This window comes from Nothobranchius furzeri, chromosome 7 (assembly GCF_043380555.1).
Source record: "Nothobranchius furzeri strain GRZ-AD chromosome 7, NfurGRZ-RIMD1, whole genome shotgun sequence".
Lineage (NCBI taxonomy): Eukaryota > Metazoa > Chordata > Actinopteri > Cyprinodontiformes > Nothobranchiidae > Nothobranchius > Nothobranchius furzeri.
Window position 1 is genome coordinate 74,393,511 of NC_091747.1, and position 17,678 is coordinate 74,411,188.

General features: G+C 50.4%; 1 protein-coding gene across 2 annotated transcripts in view; it reads right to left on the reverse strand.

The window, feature by feature from the left end:
- Window positions 1-1,495: 1,495 nt before the first annotated feature.
- ube2o (ubiquitin conjugating enzyme E2 O) overlaps window positions 1,496-17,678 on the reverse strand; it is a 38,315-nt gene continuing 22,132 nt past the window's right edge. The window contains exons 2-23 of one of the 2 annotated variants that reach the window (XM_054751671.2): window positions 15,597-15,656; window positions 15,356-15,466; window positions 15,151-15,248; window positions 15,011-15,074; window positions 14,515-14,658; window positions 14,264-14,373; window positions 14,020-14,170; window positions 12,848-12,905; window positions 12,490-12,649; window positions 12,168-12,323; window positions 9,646-9,800; window positions 9,453-9,565; window positions 9,239-9,367; window positions 7,731-7,820; window positions 7,344-7,659; window positions 5,326-5,693; window positions 5,076-5,256; window positions 4,837-4,973; window positions 3,575-3,778; window positions 3,444-3,501; window positions 2,040-2,814; window positions 1,496-1,743 (exon numbers count right to left, since the gene is read on the reverse strand). In XM_054751671.2, the coding sequence (XP_054607646.2) occupies window positions 1,716-1,743; window positions 2,040-2,814; window positions 3,444-3,501; window positions 3,575-3,778; window positions 4,837-4,973; window positions 5,076-5,256; window positions 5,326-5,693; window positions 7,344-7,659; window positions 7,731-7,820; window positions 9,239-9,367; window positions 9,453-9,565; window positions 9,646-9,800; window positions 12,168-12,323; window positions 12,490-12,649; window positions 12,848-12,905; window positions 14,020-14,170; window positions 14,264-14,373; window positions 14,515-14,658; window positions 15,011-15,074; window positions 15,151-15,248; window positions 15,356-15,466; window positions 15,597-15,656 (3,666 nt within the window). In that variant the 3' untranslated portion in view covers window positions 1,496-1,715. Of the gene's footprint in view, window positions 1,744-1,896; window positions 2,815-3,443; window positions 3,502-3,574; window positions 3,779-4,836; window positions 4,974-5,075; window positions 5,257-5,325; window positions 5,694-7,343; window positions 7,660-7,730; window positions 7,821-9,238; window positions 9,368-9,452; window positions 9,566-9,645; window positions 9,801-12,167; window positions 12,324-12,489; window positions 12,650-12,847; window positions 12,906-14,019; window positions 14,171-14,263; window positions 14,374-14,514; window positions 14,659-15,010; window positions 15,075-15,150; window positions 15,249-15,355; window positions 15,467-15,596; window positions 15,657-17,678 lie in introns of those variants that run through there. The other variant, XM_054751672.2, reaches the window with a different exon arrangement.

Sequence of the window (17,678 nt, forward strand, 5' to 3'; positions counted from 1 at the left end):
AGGCCGACCAGGGCCAACACACCCACTGCTGACAGCAAATTCACACCTTCCATTAGAGCAAGCCTCTGATTGGTGGGTAGAATCAGCCCACATGGGCTTAAGACAAGGATGTGTGGAATCAACCGGGCCAGGCTGGGGCCGACTGGGGCTACCCGGCCCGGGCCGACCCGGTACAGATGGGAATGGCCCATTAAAGCAACGAAACCATTTAAAAAAGAAACGAAGCCTCGAGCTTGTGTTAAATATATCGTGTTGTGATTGATCTGAATCAGGACGTCTGTACAGAGGGAGTCCGGCTACAAATAATAACTTTATTAGTTCTTTTTAAATATAGCAATAACAGGCCACAGTGGAAATGTAGACATCGTACAGTCAAGTGTTGAGTGTAGCCCAGTCCGGAGGCTTAAAGCAACAGGTTGCATGCTTTGGCTGGAAAACAAACGTCTTGCAGTAATAATAGTTTCAATCTGGAGAATTTACACAGGAAATTGTACACAGGCTCGTCTTCCTGGCTCACTTTCACTCAGAGCTTCACATTTTCTGTCACAGGGACGAGGGTGAAGCAGCTTCGCCAGAGCGGGATGTCACCGCTCCTCTGAAAACGGACTTCTCCCGCTCTTTTTTACAGATAGATGAGAACGAGAGAAAGCAAGCGGCAACACCTTGATTCTCCTCCGTGAGCGGCTAGCTGTTCCAGGGGGGCGGTCGCCACATCTGGGACCGAGGACAGGAGTGGAAGACGATGCAAAAACAAAACACACTCATTCTTTTTAGTTCATAACGCAGCAGCTCTCTGCTCGTAGCTCGCCGACAAACACTTCTCAGCATCAAAGTTCAAGTAAAACAGACGTTTCATTTCAGATCACAGCAAAAACTCAGTCCTTCTGATTCTGATCAACACATGAGATGTAAAGGGTGAGACGTGGTTTAAAAGATGTAAACAAAGACTGGTGATGTCCCCAGGAAGCACCCAGAGGTCAGCTTCACAACCCGGGGCTCTGCAGCGGAGCGCCGAGAAAACCCGGACTCATTAGTTCATCTAAACCGGAGTCCAGTCGGCACCCTTGTGCTCTGATGAGTCGGATCAGGTAAAGCCAGCTGGAAAATAAAGTCCGGACCAAGATCCGGGTGCTTAATAGGACCGGGGACTTAAAGCAGGATTTCGGTGGTTTTCCAGCCTGTGAAGCAGGACGACACACGCAGCGTCTCGGATCCTCTAGAGGATCTCAAATAAGGCAACATGTCGACCGACGGATGATGGAACTAATGTCTCGTGAGTTCATCACACAGCAGAACGCCCGTTCCACCGAGAGAAGACGAAGCGTTCTCCTCTCCACCCAGCTGAGGTGATCTGAATGTAAACACGTCACTCCAGAGGGAGCAGTCAGCCGGGAAGGAGGAAGAGGATGGCAGCTTTAGTCACCTTCAGCCTAGTGTGTGTGTGTGTGTGTGTGTGTGTGTGTGTGCGTGTGTGTGGTTGCTACAGCCTCGCGTTACTCTACTCTTAAAGGGTCACCACCAGGAGGGGGTTGGGGTGCTGAAGGTGAGTCAGATGAAAAAGGGGGAGGGGCTTCATGGCACTGGGTTTCCATCTCATCCACATTTCTTTTTGCACTGAAGTTAAACTTTTCCTGGAAGGGAGCAGCTCCAGCAGGAGCTCAGAGTCTCCTCCTGCTGTGGTGGAGCGGGGGAGGGAGGGGGGGGGGGGACCTCTGTTATCCGTCACCCTCGTCTGAGTCATCACTGAAGGAGAGAAACAAACATTAGCAAAGCTTCCGAGCTGCTGTCCAGCGCTGATCGAGAGAGGAGTCAGAATGTTACGGAGGAGGGCAGCAGGAGCAGTAAAGGCGGAGACACGGAGGTGGAGGAAAGGTGTGGGCAGTGCTGGGGCACCGTGCAGCTCGGGGCGGGGTCCAGACTGGAACCCCACCCTGACTAGTGCTGATGGGTCCTCCTCTGTGACTTGAGGCGGGTGAAAAAGGTAGAAGAGAAGGAGGACAGGTCAGGGAGCAGTTAGAAGATGGTGAGGAGGCACTTACTTGTCCACCGTGTGCTCTGGGACGCCAGCGGCCGCCAGAGCGGCTTTGTACTGATGCAGCACGCCGCGGACGCTCTTCACAAACCCTTTGGAGAGCGGGAAGAGCGGGAAGCCGATGTCCGGGTACCCGCTGCCCTCCGGGAGGAAACTCCGGTAACTCTTCCTCCTTTTCTTTGGTCGAACCACTGGCTGGCTCCCCGAGGAGCCCGCCCCCCCCACGCTGGCGGACACGGAACCAGAATCTGACGTCCCAGTGCGGACCACAGAGCCAGCTTTGACCTCACCCCCCAGGGTGAGGTCACCGTCTGAGTTCTGGCTCAGCTCCTCCTGAGGAGCTGTAGTGGTGGACGGACTCAGCCCCGAATCCTCCAGCTCCTCCTCTAGAATACTGCTAACTCCCATCACCGCCTCATCACTGGGCTTACTGGGACTGCTGTGGGCCACAGCCACCAGTCCAGAGCCCGCAGGCTGCTGCTCGTCTTTCAAGTGGTGGCTCCTGGAAGAGGAGTAGGCCGAGTGGCCTCGCTCAGCGGCGTCGTGCAGCTCCAGCCACGCCTCCAGACGGTGCACGAGTCGCCAGCCGCTGGACACAAAGTGCTCCCGGATCTCCTGCTTGAAGACCTCCGCAGGATGCTGGAGGAGCTGCGTCATGGACTGGACCATCTTGATGAGAGCCATCTCGTTGTAGCAGCGACTGTTCTCATAGCCCTCCTGCAGACCCCGGTCGCTGTCGAAGCCGGCTTCGTTGTAGTACGGCTCGTTGACCAGGATCAGACCTGCAGAGGAACCGCCAGAACCACGGGCTCAGAAAAAACCCTAAAACACCTGGAGAACCAGGAAGTGCTGTGTGTGTGTGTGTGTGTGTGTGTGTGTGTGTGTGTGTGTGTGTGTGTGTGTGTGTGTGTGAGAGAGTGTGTGAGAGTGTGTGTGTGTGTGTGAGATAGAGAGAGAGAGAGAGTGAGAGAGTGTGTGAGCGTGAGAGAGAGTGTGTGTGTGAGAGTGAGTGAGTGAGTGAGTGTGACAGTGAAAGAGAGAGTGTGTGTGAGTGGGTGTATGTGTGTGAGAGAAAGAGAGAGAAAGAGAGAGAGAAAGAGAGAGAGAAAGAGAGGAAAAGAGAGAGAGAAAGAGAGAGAGAGAGAAAGAGAAAAGAGAGAGAGAGAAAGAAAGAGAGAGAGAGAGAAAGAAAGAGAGAAAAAGAGAGAGAGAAAGAGAGAAAAAGAGAGAGAGAGAAAGAGAGAGAGAGAGAAAGAGAAAAGAGAGAGAGAGAAAGAAAGAGAGAGAGAGAGAAAGAAAGAGAGAGAGAAAGAGAGAAAAAGAGAGAGAGAGAGAGAGAAAGAGAGAGAAAGAGAAAAGAGAGAAAGAGAGAGAGTGTGTGTGTGCGTGTGTGTGTGTGTGTGTGTCTAACCTTGTATGGAGATGAGGACTTGCAGCAGGCTGGACTTGCTGGTCCACCTCTCAGTCCCCTGTGGACGACAGAACCAGGGAGTTGAACTGGGTTGGGTCCAGTACTGGCTGGGACGGCCCAACAGCACTCACCTTTCCGATCCAGGTTCCCAGCAGGCTGACGCAGACTTTGCCGTTGTCGTACAGGTTGGGATTGAGGCGGCCGCTGCACTGGGACAGGTAGCGGAACAGCGGCGGCACGGCCGGGTAGATGTTGGGCAGCTGGATGTCGAAGAGGAAGAGTCCGTCCTCGTACGGGGTTCTGGTTGGTCCTTTGATCAGAGCTGAAAACAGGTCCTGTGTCACAGGAAGAGCAGAACTCACCCACTTGTTCTTTAGGGGTCAAAAGATGCCGGTGCTGGTGGATCACTGGTTACCCGAGTAGAATCACAAGTGTTTTCTCACACTCTTAACGCCGAGCGGAAGCAGAGCCGGTGCTGATCCAGAAACTATATTTGTGTCATCCTCCAGCTCTACATCTGTAGCTACGGCTGCACCGTCAGGCTGCTTCCTAATCTGGTCTATGAATGTGGTCCAGATGAACAGAAGGTTCTGCTGCATCCTGGTTCCGCCCAAACAACCTAACTGTGGCCAACTACTTTGTTGGTTTGATGAGTCTGAAGAAACAAGTGTGTTGTCATGGCAACACTTCTAAAGCAAACCAAAACAGATCTTTGGTGATTGGACAAAAAAACATCTACGTCATCAGGTGTGTGCATGCGTGTGCGTGTGTGTGTGTGTGTGTGTGCGAATGTGCGTGCGCGCGTGCGTGTGTGTGTGTGAATGTGCGTGCGTGCGTGTGTGTGTGCGTGTGTGCGTGCGTGCGTGTGCATGCGTGCACATGTGTGTGTGTGCATGCGTGCGTGCATGCGTGCGTGCGTGCGTGTGCATGTGTGTGCGTGTGTGTGCGTGCGTGCGGGTGTGTGAATGTGTGTGTGTGTGTGTGTGTGAGCGTGCGTGTGTGTGCGTGCGTGTGTGTGTGCGTGCGTGCGTGTGAGTGTGCGTGCGTGTGTGTGTGCGTGCGTGCGTGCGTGCGTGTGTGAATGTGCATGCGTGTGTGTGCGTGTGAATGTGTGTGTGTGTGCGTGTGTGTGCGAATGTGTGTGTGTGCGTGTGTGAATGTGCGTGCGTGCGTGTGCGTGAGTGAATGTGCGTGCGTGCGTGTGCGTGTGAATGTGTGTGTGTGTGCGTGTGTGTGTGAATGTGTGTGTGTGTGCGTGTGTGTGCGAATGTGTGTGTGTGTGCGTGAGTGAATGTGCGTGCGTGCGTGTGCGTGAGTGAATGTGCGTGCGTGCGTGTGCGTGAGTGAATGTGCGTGCGTGCGTGCGTGTCAGTACGGATCAGATAAAACCCACCATGCGGTCCTCGAAGGTCTTGACCATGATGCCGTCGGGCAGCGACGTTGCCAGCAGAGCCATCTCCTTCCTCACTGTGCTGAAAAACTTCTTGGCCTCTGCCGGCTGAAACTCCATTTTCTTAAAGGAGTGAGTGTCTGTTGGTGAGGAAACGGATGAAAGTGAACTTTACACAGCTGAGCTCTTGTTGATCTGTAGATTAACGGTTTCACACCCGTGTGAGGAACCCGTGACCTCACCTGGAGCCCACTCCAGCACCGAGAACACCTCCCCTTTGGCGCTGGTGAAGGTCACTCCAGGTTTCCCTCCACTCTGTTGGCACAGCACCGGCGTTTCGCTCAGGAACTCACTGGGCCACTCCTGGTTCCCCACCGGCGTCTGTGGCTCCTGCTGGGGTTTCTCCTCCGTGCTCCTCTCTGCCTGAGGAGACGCGGCGGGTCAAACCTCCTCTACTGACGAGGCGGATCATCACAGCAGCGGGACACCTACCTCTGTTCCTGCTCCGCCGCTCCCAGCAGACTCCACAACAGCTTCCATCTTCTCTTCCTCCACAATGGCCACGTTGTCCAGAGTCTTCCTCAGGTTCTCCTGCAGTTTCTTGAGGTCGTCCAGGAAGCGCTTCTCCTTGGTGGGTTTTTCAGAGGCAGGAGGCATCACCGAACTCGCTACGTTGGCCGTGGACACCGGTTCCGCTGAGGTCGGGGAGGTTGGCGAGCCACCGGTCCACAACTGCTCCACCGTCATGTTCTTCAGACTCTCCAGGATCCTGAGGGCCTCCCTCAGCTCCCTGAACCCTCGAGAGGAACCGTCCTTGTTGGGCTTCTCCGCTCCGTTTACCGACGCCGCTGGAGTTGTTCCTGCACCGGACGACAGACCACACAACAGTCCGTAAAACTGCCGTTAGCATCAAGATCTGAAACCTGTTTGATCGCGTCCTGTTGACCTCACGTTTGTCAAAATATAATTCAGAGTTTAGGAGATTTTCCAGAAGCTTCCACTGGTGAAGAATTAAACTCACAACTCCCTCCCTCTCGCGCTCGTGACCAATTCCAGCGGTCGGCGGGTGAGAGGAGAGGGACACCATGGACAGGTCTCCGGTCCATCACAGGGACACACGGAGACGGAAGACTGCCCACACATTTTCCAGCTAACCCCAGAGTATCCGGAGAAATCCCACACGTGCACGGGGAAAACGTGCTACCTCTACGCAGAACAGCTGGAGCTGGGACTTGAACCAGCAACCTTTACACTGCAAGGCAACAGTACTACCAACCGCCCCTCCGTGAAGCCCCGGTTTCATTTCCTGCCTTGAAATTCACACCTCTTTAACGCTCCTCTTGTACGCCGCTGCTGTGTTCGTCTTCTGAGTCCATTTGCGGTTCGTTTTCAAACACAGACGAGGTTTTTCTTTACCTTGCTGATGGTTTCGTTTGCAGCAGCGAGGTAAAGAGAAACCTCATCCGTGTTTTAAAAAAAGGACCAAAAATGGACTCTTTAAAGCTTTACACACCTGTTTTATCTTAAGCTCGTGTATTAATACTCGTGAGGTAAAAGTTACTTCACCACTAAACACGATTCTGCCACCTGCTGGAGCAGACCGGTGCCTGCTGGCTCTCTAAAATGAAAACTCCAGATAAAATGGATAATCCAGCTGTGAAGCTGTCCAGATGTGTACCCCGGGACTAACCCCCAAATTCCACTACCTCCGCTCCGCTCCGACACGACCGCCGGAGCAAAATCGGTCCCGTTGTAGTCAATCAAAGCAATTCCACTACTGCGGAGGTGTTCCGGTGTCCGGCAAAAATAGAATCGATCCTATTTTCGCCGGACGCCGGAGCACCTCCGCAGTAAATGGACAGAAATCACAACCGCCCAACAGGAAAAGGAGCAAGCACAACCTCCGTTTTTCACAATAAATCGATAAACAAAAGGCGTTTTTTGTTTCATATGCACAAGTTTAACAACTTTTAACAACTATCAATGGCGGCTGAAGTTTAAATGCACAAAAGTAAGCCATAAATACAGTTTCTACTATCAAAGTAGTCACACTTTGTTGATCCAAACACTGCTGATGTCTCAACACAAATGATGGGCAGATTAAACAGTTCATGTCGATGCTTCTCCCACACAACGGGTGTTTGGATCTAACTTCCGCGTTTATTGCTCGGACTGTATCGCAAGATCTCGAAAATCCCGCGCATGCTTGTTTGCCCCCCTCAGGTCTCCGCACCGGAGCGGAGCCGTTGTAGAGCGGGTAGCAGTAAAAATTGAGTTCGGAAGCGAGCGGCTGCGGAAGGCGGGGGCGGGGCAGAGGTAGTGGAATTTGGGGGTAAGATTCATCTGATGTAATCGGATTACATCAGTCTGGTTTATTCTACAGTCGTTTCTGTTAAAGGTCACGCTGGCCGGACAATAACTAGATATGAATCTGTGCTGCGCAGCTGCCCCTCAGACTGAGGCCTGAGACGACCCTGAACCACGAGACAAGACAGCAGGAAGCTCCCCACCTCCTCCTGAAGCAGGACTGGCCACCGCTGCTTCTCCCTCCGCTGCAGGAGCTCCGTTGGTGGGACTGGTGGCCGGCTTGCTGCCCTCCTGAGGGGGGAGGATGAAGGCGGTAGAGCCGGTGGGCGTGGGGGTGGGCGTGGCCGTGTCTGTGGCGTCTGCGTTGTTGACGTGGCCGTCGTCCTCAGTGGTCAAGCCGTTGTCCGTCTCCCAGCTGTCGCTCTCGTCCTCCCACTCCTCGGTGGACAGGACGCTGCTCGTCTCGTCCACCGAGTCGTAGTCCGTCTCCTCGATCTCGGACTCCACGTTGTAGAGGTGCTGTGGGATGGTCAGAGTCGCTGAAGCGCTCGCTCATGATGCAAACGGCTCTAGTTTTTACAAGCACTCACCTGCGGCAGGACGATGGTCTTGGAGTTGTCGGCCCAGACCACCTCCACTTTGCTGCTCACGTCCACTCTGGACACCTGTCCCACTGACGTCTGAGGAACACACACACACAAACACACACCCCAGCAGCGTGGTTAGAGCCTGGTTGCTCCATCACGTCACATGACTTGTCCTCCCTTGATTCGATTAGAAACGGGGTCTAACCACACACAACGCCGTCTCACGTTTGTGACTCAAAGTAAACTCAAGCAGGTTCCAGCGACCGCCATGACTCAGCAGAAATTTCTTGAACATTTCTCCACTTCCACATGGGATTACAGCCACGTGACTCGCACGAGGAAACTGAGAACCCTCGGGAACGACTCGAGATATTCTGGAAGCTCATTCGTGGTGACATTTGAATCAGGCGTGTCATGATCCAGATTCAAATATAAGGTGCTGCTGCTGCTGACCCGGGGTCAGTCTGAATGTAAACTGCTGAGACGGTCTCACCCAAACCTCGTCTTTCAAATCAACCGGAGATCTAAATGAAGTATCTGCGTCGATTCCTTTATCCTTCCTGCTGTCGTTTCAACATTTACAAAAACACAACAGGTGTTTCTGGGGATCTGGAGCCGACTCGGTGAGTCAGAGTGCTTTAAGCCGGGCGTACGCTGTGCGACTTTTTCACTTTTTTGAGCCGATTTTCCACTCGTGCGAGAATCCACGAGATCGGGGTGAGTTTTGTGCCGAGCGTCGTGTAGTGTACAGGGGGTTACGAGAGGCGATTAACACCACGTGACCAGCTACCGATCAGCAGTCGTGAGCTCGCACGGACTTCTGGCGTGTTTAATATTTCGCTCGTCCCTCGTGAGGGTATCGCACTGTTGAAGCGGCGCTGCGAGCAGCTGCGACCCTAAAGCCCCCTTCAGACAGGCCATGAAAAACGGAAATGTTCCGGACTCTGTCCGTAAGACCTTTGTGTCTGAATACAAACATCCGGATAACGTGTTCCGGAATTTATCCGGACGAAGCCCCTAGTAACAGGTCCGGACTTGTTACGGACAGGGTGGCTGCTTCAGACTGGTGAGGTAAAGTTCCGGACAAGGGGGAGGGGGAGGAGGAGGGGACCGGGGGACGCTGTGCGCACCTAGATAGCTCGCTGCTGTAGCATGCGGCGAACCACGGCAGCTCGCCTCCTACGGTACCGTGTAGACGCACGACGGAGCGCTTCACACCGCTTCAGTGATTCCTTTAACCATTGAGCTTCATCATCCAGGACTCTTATGCGTCTTCGTGTGCGCAGAATTATGCTTAAGCGCCTCGTGATTTTTATCTTGAGAGGCGCTATAGAAATGATATTTTCTTCTTCTTCTTAACATGGGTCTGACCCCCCCCCCCCAGGACTCGTGAGATCTGTCCTGAGAGGAAGTCGTACAGTTTGAGCTGAAGCTGAGTGCTACGAGTGAAAAAGTCGCACAGTGTCCGCCCGGCTTTATGAATCCGTCTGTCTCAGAAGAGCGACGCTCACCTCGTTCTCACAGTCGTTCTGTCCGTTCTCGGAGTTCCAGATTCGGATGACTATATCGGTGGTGCGGAAGTGGAAATCTGGATGGTCGGAGATGTCGTACACGCTGACATCCTCCTCCACGCCGATGACCTGCGTTAGACAAATATAAACAAACAGGAATGTCGGCACCCTGTGATGTTCACCCGTCTCCCTGTGACACCCGTCCCTGGCTGACCTCCACGCCGTCCCCGCTGGAGTTCAGGTTGATCCACTTAACCACGCACGTCCGACCCTTGTGATCTCCAGACTGGATCACACCGTACACTCCTGGGTCCTGCAGGCTTTGAGCTGTGGGGGGGGGGGGCACATACACACAGGTCAGAGAGCCAGTGACACGGGGTTGTTGAACGCTAGCGTTGTTTCCTCACGTCGTTTGTCCACTACGAAGTCCCCGGGGCAGAACTCGTGGCTGTCCAGGTGCTGAATGGGGATCAGGTCATTTGATCTGATGCCCTTCTCCACCCGCCCGTCCTTCCACATCACATCGGCTGTGGTTTTTGTGGATACCACTTCCACGGCCACCCTGAGACAGAAAACAAACCCTGATCAGGTTTCTACTCAGATCTGGTTAATAACAAAGGTGTCCAGCAGCGGGTTCGGGGGTTGCCGCTAGGGAAGCACCAATACCGATACCAGTATCGGTATCGGTAAAAGTTAACTGATACCAATGCAGTTGCTTGAAAATGGCTTCACTGTAACTTGTCATTTCTGTTCACCTAATATTTTATTTTTGGGATTATTTCTATTCATATGTTTTACTTTTTATCTACCTCACAGTCTTTTCCTGTTGAAAGAAGAGAAGAAAATAAAATCTGTATTCCAAATCATTGCATTTTTTGTGTGGTAGAAGTATCGGAATCTGTAATCTGTATCGGCAAGTATTCAGATCCAAGTATTGGTATCGTATCGGTTTGGAAAAAAGTGGTATCGTTGCATCCCTAGTTGCCGCCACAACAGGCAGCTGAGTAACCTAACAGGGTCCACTCGGACTCGATATTCCTCGCCCCCCCAGAAACGTTTTGGAAGTTCTGTCGAGGTGGGAATTGAAGCTCCTGACAGGAGACGGCCAGACGTTCCCAGCAGACCCTCAGAACATGTTTGGGCCTGCCAGGTCTGACCAGCATCCTGCCCAGTGGTCAGTTGGCAGCTCCGCCCCTCTCTTCACCCGAGCGTCCAAGATCAGATGAAACGACAGAGCCGATCATCGAGCTGCAGCCTGTGGTATCCTGGTGCCAAGAGCACATGTGGACAACATGGTGTTCATTATGGACAATCCATGGTGAGCACAGAGGTCCAGTGACAAAACCTTGCTCGTTCCTCCCAACCACACCTCTCCAGGTCTCACCGTCATTACCCACTCGAGTGTTCAAGTCCCCCAGCAGAACGAGGAAGCCAACGTAAGAAGCGCTCTCCAGCGCCTCCTCCATGGACTCCAGTAACGGTGGGTAGTCTGAGCTGTAGTTAGGTGGATGAGCACGGACCTCAGCCAGGACCCGACCCCACCACACGTAGACAGAGGGAGGCTACCCTCTCGTTCGCCAACGTGCAGGCACCAGGATGGAGGCCTCTCAGTGGGAGCAGCTCCAGAGTGGAACCGGTTCTGGAGTCAGAGCCATGCGTCGAGGTGAGTCCTCTCAACCTCACACACACCAACTCCGACTCTCCATCACAGAGGTCACAGTCCACGTACCGAGAGCCAGCTTTTGTAACCGAGGATCAGACTAGGGATGGGTACCTTTGACATTTGAATCGATCCGGTACTAATTCCCGGTACCTACGAGTCGATACCGGTACTTAACGGTACCAATTTTCGATACTTTTGAGTGTTTATTATTTTAATTCTCTTTTATAATTAAATATATATTTTTCTCAATATATATATATATATATATATATATATATATATATATATATATATATATATAACCATATTTGATAAATATCACGATGAATAACATACAAGTTTGTATTTTAACATCGTCCTTGTAGTTTTATAAGTTGATAATTAAACTGAAGCAAACATCTTTACTGTGAACTAAATTTACTGTGTATCTTCATTCCTTTTGCCGTCCTTTTTCATTTGATTTTTCCTACTGGGAAGTTAGAATTTCCGAGGAGAAAGCGAACGCACCATTAGCTGGTAACAACGGTGGCAATGGAAGCTAACATATCAAGCTAACGTTATCTTTAACAGTTTATTTAGCTGCTGGAGCAGATTAAAACGATGATGCCTCAAACTTAGATCGTTGTCGCTGGTTTTACCTTCATCCATTCACCCGTCGCATTTAGTAAAGTAAAGCCAAACTTTAGAGCGCGTTCATGTTCTTCTAGTCGGAAATTCGGAGTTCCGAGGAGAAAGCGAACGCACCATTAGCGAAACGGAAGCTAACAAATCAAGGTAACGTTATCTTAAACATTTTATTTACCTACTGGAGCAGATTAAGATGAGGATGTCTCACTTAGATCGTTGTCTGTCGCTAGTTTCATCACCCAGTTACTCATCACATTTAGTGAAGTGGACCCAAGCTTTAGCGTGCGTTTTTTCTACCATGCTTGCTCTGTTTACAACGGGCTCGCAGGGACCGGCAACATAACGCTCTTGCGCATGCGCAACTGTCTTGGCAGTACCGAAACGAGGCATCGTTTGAAATGACGTGAATCGGTGTTCGGTCGGTACTATGGAATTCGGTCGGTACCTTAAAAAGTACAGAATTCGGTACTCATCCCTAGATCAGACCGCCAAGTCATCTCCATGGGTGAAGGCCACCAGGCGCTCACTGACAGCTCACGGGGAGGGGGGCGCTTTGGTGACCCGCGTCCGGGCGACAGAAGAGTTATTCTTCATGCTACCATGTTTTAAAAAGTGACTACTCTCCAAGAGGGAACGCACCGGTCTCCGGGCTTGAACTCGCGGGAGAACTTGGTCCTCTTCTTCTTGTGTTTCCTCTTGAGGTTGCGGATGGAGAGCGGGATGCTCTTTTTGCGGTTTGTTCCCAGACCGCCGCTCTGAGAGGATGCCGTGGAGCTGGCTGAGGACGTCAGAGAGCTGCAGAAAGATTCAGACACACACACACACACACACACATCGTTTTTCTTTATAACTGATGTTTAATGTTAGAAAAGGTCACACCCCCCACGTTAGGAGCTTCCTATGCTCAGATCTTTTAAACCAGACTAAACTGGACTCCATATTTAAAGTGGTCCCCACAGACCTGGTGTCGTCCGTGTCCTCTCCAGCCTCGTCATCGGCGTCCTGCTCCCCGTGCGCGGCATCACTGGTGTTCTGAGAGTCCGGCGGGTTCTGAGCGGGGCTCACCGGGCCGTTGGGCTGAGACGAGTCGGTCTGATCAGACTTGTGCTCTGCTGAATTTGCTTCATCCAGTTAAAATTTAAATTAGAAGGAAATACAAACACTAAAGTCAGCATAAGGACAGGAAACGTGTCTCTACTCTGCAGCTAAACTTTCACACACACCCCTCTGTAACGGCCGAGTGTGTGTGAGGAACGAGCTGCTGGTGTTAGGAGGACAAAACAAAAACTACAGCGCTTTCATGATCTGATTGTAAACACCTTCTGAGTCGGCGTTTTCTGTCTTCTTCCCAGAATCCTTCTTGAACATCCTTTTAAGCTGCAGAAAACACAAAGAGTAAATTAGCCTGTAAACCCAAACGGACCCAGGTCTCATTGTTAAATCATCGACGTGCTTCTGTTCCTAGGGATGGGTACCTTTGACATTTGAATCGATCCGGTACTAATTCCAGGTACCTAGGAATCGATACCGGTACTTAACGGTACCAATTTTAGATACTTTTGAGTGTTTATCATTTTAATTCTCTTTTATAATTAAATATATATTTTTCTCAATATATAACCATATTTGATAAATATCACGATAAATAACATTCAACTGTTTGTATTTTAACATTGTCCTTGTAGTTTTACAAGCTGATAATTAAACTGAAGCAAACATCTTTACTGTGAACTAAATTTACTGTGTATCTTCATTCCTTTTGCCGTCTTTTTTCATTTGATTTTTCCTACTGGGAAGTTAGAATTTCCGAGGAGAAAGCGAACGCACCATTAGCTGATAACAATGGTGGCAATGGAAGCTAACATATCAAGCTAACGTTATCTTAAACAGTTTATTTAACTGCTGGAGCAGATTAAAACGATGATGCCTCACACTTAGATCGTTGTCGCTGGTTTCATCTTCACCCAATCACCCGTCGCATTTAGTAAAGTGAAGCCAAACTTTAGAGCGCGTTCATGTTCTAGTCGAAAAATCGGAGTTCCGAGGAGAAAGCGAACGCACCATTAGTGAAACGGAAGCTAACATATCAAGCTAACGCTATCTTAAACATTTTATTTACCTACCGGAGCAGATTAAGATGAGGATGTCTCACTTAGATCGTTGTCGCTGGTTTCATCATCACCCAGTTACCCATCACATTTAGTGAAGTGGACCCAAGCGTTAGCGTGCGTTCTTTCTACCATGCTGCTCCGTTTACAACTGGCTCGCAGCGACCGATGACATAACGCTCTTGCGCATGCGCAGCTGTCTAGGCAAGTTCTCGTTATGAAGGACGGGTACCGAAACGAGGCACCGTTTGAAACGACGTGAATCGGTGCTCGGTCGGTACTATGGAATTCGGTCGGTACCTTAAAAAGTACCGAATTCGGTACCCAGACTGTTCCACATCTTGAACACAAATATTTAAAAATCTAAAATGTGTCAGCAGCACCTTTCTAGCAACGGGGTCCTCCAGCGGAACATGAGCACCCTCAGGTCCGTCGCAGATGATGCGCGTGACGTCGCCTTTGGCTGGAAAGATGTAGAGGGCCCTTTCCCCCAGCTGCCTCTGCGTGTGGTCGTAGTAGCCCAGACGTCTCACCCTAGAAGCAAACATCACATTCAGTAGGCTGGCCTGGACCCACAAAGGTCCGACTCTGATGAAGCGGATGCCGAATGAGACCGAGTGGACTGACCGCTGCAGGTCTTCCTGCGCGATGGTGGAGGGAGGTGGGTAAACACCATCTGAGCCTTTTGGGGAGTAGCTCTTTGTGATCCAGGTGACTTTTAACTCCACCACCTGCACCTGGGGGGGGGGGGGGGGGAGCACAAGTCTCCAAGTCAGCATTAAAAACATAAGAACCGGCGCTACCTGGAAGCTGAACAGGGAGGAAAAGGAGACGTATGTTAAAGTAAGAGTTGTCAGGTTACATGAGTGCGGATTTACCTCCTCCACCACAACTCTGAACTTGCATTTCCTGCTCAGGACGGGTTTGACCCCCGACAGCCACTGGACATTAGAGAAGACTTTGGCGGGACCGATCAGGACCTGGCCCGGGTAAAAACCGTACGCCTCGTCAAAGAACAGACCCTAAAGATAAAAACAGCACAGACACAACTCAGACCAGCTCTTCATGGTTCCACAGCAGAATAGTCAAGGATGGTTCTGAGCACCACTTTAACCTTAGACCGACATCTTAGATCCAAATATCTCCGGCTTTGTTCTCCCCTGAAGTGAAGAACAGGTCTCCTTCCAGGAAGAACCAACTAAACAACTTCTAACAAAAACTTATTTTTCGATGCTAAATGAAAAATTACAGTTTACACCACCATGAAGCTGAAAATAATCCGTCGTCCTAAATCAGGTTGCTCCCCACAGAGCAGAGAAAGTACTCCAAAGAGACCTGGACGTCAGTAGAAGACGGGAGCTTCAGGCTACGTACCGAGTCACTGACGTGTGGACAGACATCGTAAAGCTTGGCACCGTCTTCCACACTCATGGAGCACCTGGACAGGGGGCAGATGGTGAGTCTGACCTGGCATGCTCTAACGCTCTGACACACACACACACACACACACACACCTGGCTCCGTTAGACAGCTTGAGGATGATGTGATTGGTCAGGTCGTACACTTTGCCCAGCCAGAAGTCATAGGCTATGTAGTCTCCGTACATAAAAGACTAAAAACAAATAAAGATCATGTTAGTTTCACCAGGTTATTCATGAGCCTGCAGGACAGTGCGTGCGTGCGCGCACGTGCGTGTGTGTGTGCGTGCGTGTGTCTCACCCAGATGTGCTGCAGGTCTCTGCTGTTCACTGGATACAGAACACAGCTGGTTCCCACCAGCTTCACGGCACATTCAATGTCAATGTTGGTCACAATACCACACTGGTTGTCCTGAAATACAACACACACACACACACGCACGCACGCACACACAATGATCAATAGCAATGTGAATCGATGACATCATAGTGAAAGATTAGTGATTTTTCAGTAACATCAAAGACTGTCAGACTTCACTTACACACGAGTTGTTCCGTCTCACAATGTCTCTGATGACGATTGATCGATCTTCTAGTTTCAGCTGTGGAGAAAAGACAAAAAGGCGGAGAAGGTTGGTTAACTTCTCACTGATGTCATTTCCTTACAAACGAATCAGCCGAGGGTCTGAAGCTCAAACTGGACGTGGTTTCCTGGCAGCAGGAAGAGGACAGAAGCTACGGACATTAACCTGGCAACAACTCGGCTCCCAGTAGGAACCTAGTGCAATACTGCCGTCTCACTGAAGTGTGTGCGCCAGCACCGGGTAAGAAACAGGTCCGGCGCCGGGACAGGAACAGGTACAGTGAGCAAAGACAATTGAGCTTAAAGTAAAACAAACAAGGATTCACAAATAGATAAAAACAAATGATAAGAACACTAGACTAATATCTAGGGGTGGGCAATATAAACGATATAAGGTACAAACGATATTAAATTGGGTAATGATAGAGTTTTTGGCTATATAGCAATACCGCGATATCGCAATAACACATGATGTCACTAAGATGTGCACCCTGCTGACATTGGGACAACAGAATGGCAGTGACTGCAAGCATGGAGTGGGCGGAGGATAGGGATGGGTACCGAATTCGGTACTTTTTAAGGTACCGACCGAATTCCATAGTACCGACCGAGCACCGATTCACGTCGTTTCAAACGGTGCCTCGTTTCGGTACCCGTCCTTCACAACGAGAACTTGCCTAGACAGCTGCGCATGCGCAAGAGCGTTATGTCATCGGTCGCTGCGAGCGAGTTGTAAACAGAGCAGCATGGTAGAAAGAACGCACGCTAAAGCTTGGGTCCACTTCACTAAATGTGATGCGTAACTGGGTGATGATGAAACCAGCGACAACGATCTAAGTGAGACATCCTCATCTTAATCTGCTCCGGTAGGTAAATATGATGTTTAAGATAACGTTAGCTTGATTTGGTTAGCTTCCGTTTCACTAATGGTGTGTTCGCTTTCTCCTCGGAACTCCGAAATTCCGACTAGAAGAACAAGAACGCGATTTTGAATATCGATATAATATCATTGAAAAAAATATCACGATATATTGCCTTATCGATATTTTCTTACATCCCTATAGCAGTCCATCGTTCTACTAAGAACACGTCACTGAAAATCCTCACCGAGGTAAAAGGTCAATGCTAAAGCCATTTCAAAACCCGGAGAGAATGGCACACTCTACAGGTCTCAGTTAGCAGGTCAAAGGCTAAAGTTCATGTAAAACTTTGTTTCTGTTCTTTCAGATCTAGTGCACATGTGAATGATGTTTGTTTATGCTAATCAACAACCAGTAGAGCGTTGATGCTACTCCAGAAAGTTGTGGCTGGGATTCTAAAGGTTGGTTTATGCTTGACGCGTCTGCGAGGTCTGCACAGCTCCGCGCGGAAAAGTTGCGTCATTTTAACAACCACGCCCCTCCACCGCGTCTCCGCACGGCCCAAGATTTCCGCAACGCGCACCTCGGAAAATTTCTAACCACGGGGACGGTCGGACGCGGAAAAACATGGCGGACCGGCAAGGCAGAGGTTCGTAAATAGAGACATTTGTATGATTCAGCTCTCAGAGATCACCGTGATCAACATGTTGTTAATAATTCTTGGAGAGAAATAGCTCGCACTGTCGGAAAAGACGAGAACGCTGTTAAAAATGCTGGAATACCATGTTGTAAACAGTGATTTCTACTTCTACTATGGTGTAGTGTTGGATGCATGCTGTAGAGCTCCATGCTGCCCCCTACAGTTTGGGAGAATATTGGCTCACCGCAGAGACAAGCCGCACGAACCATAAACGCTGCGAGTTGTGAAGCGCGTTCCAGCTGCGAGCCGCATCACCGCGCGGAAAGTGAATGCGTCAAGCATAAACCAAGCTTCAAGCAGAACCCTCAGACTGTTGTAGGGCTGGGCGATACGGCCTAAAGTCAATATCACGATATATTGAAGATTTCACCTCGATAACGATAAACAGACGATAATTACAGGTATGCGCAGAAACAAAAGTTGTCCACCAGATGGGGCTGTCGCCTGTACTACTTTGAGTCACATTTTTACACGACTCAAG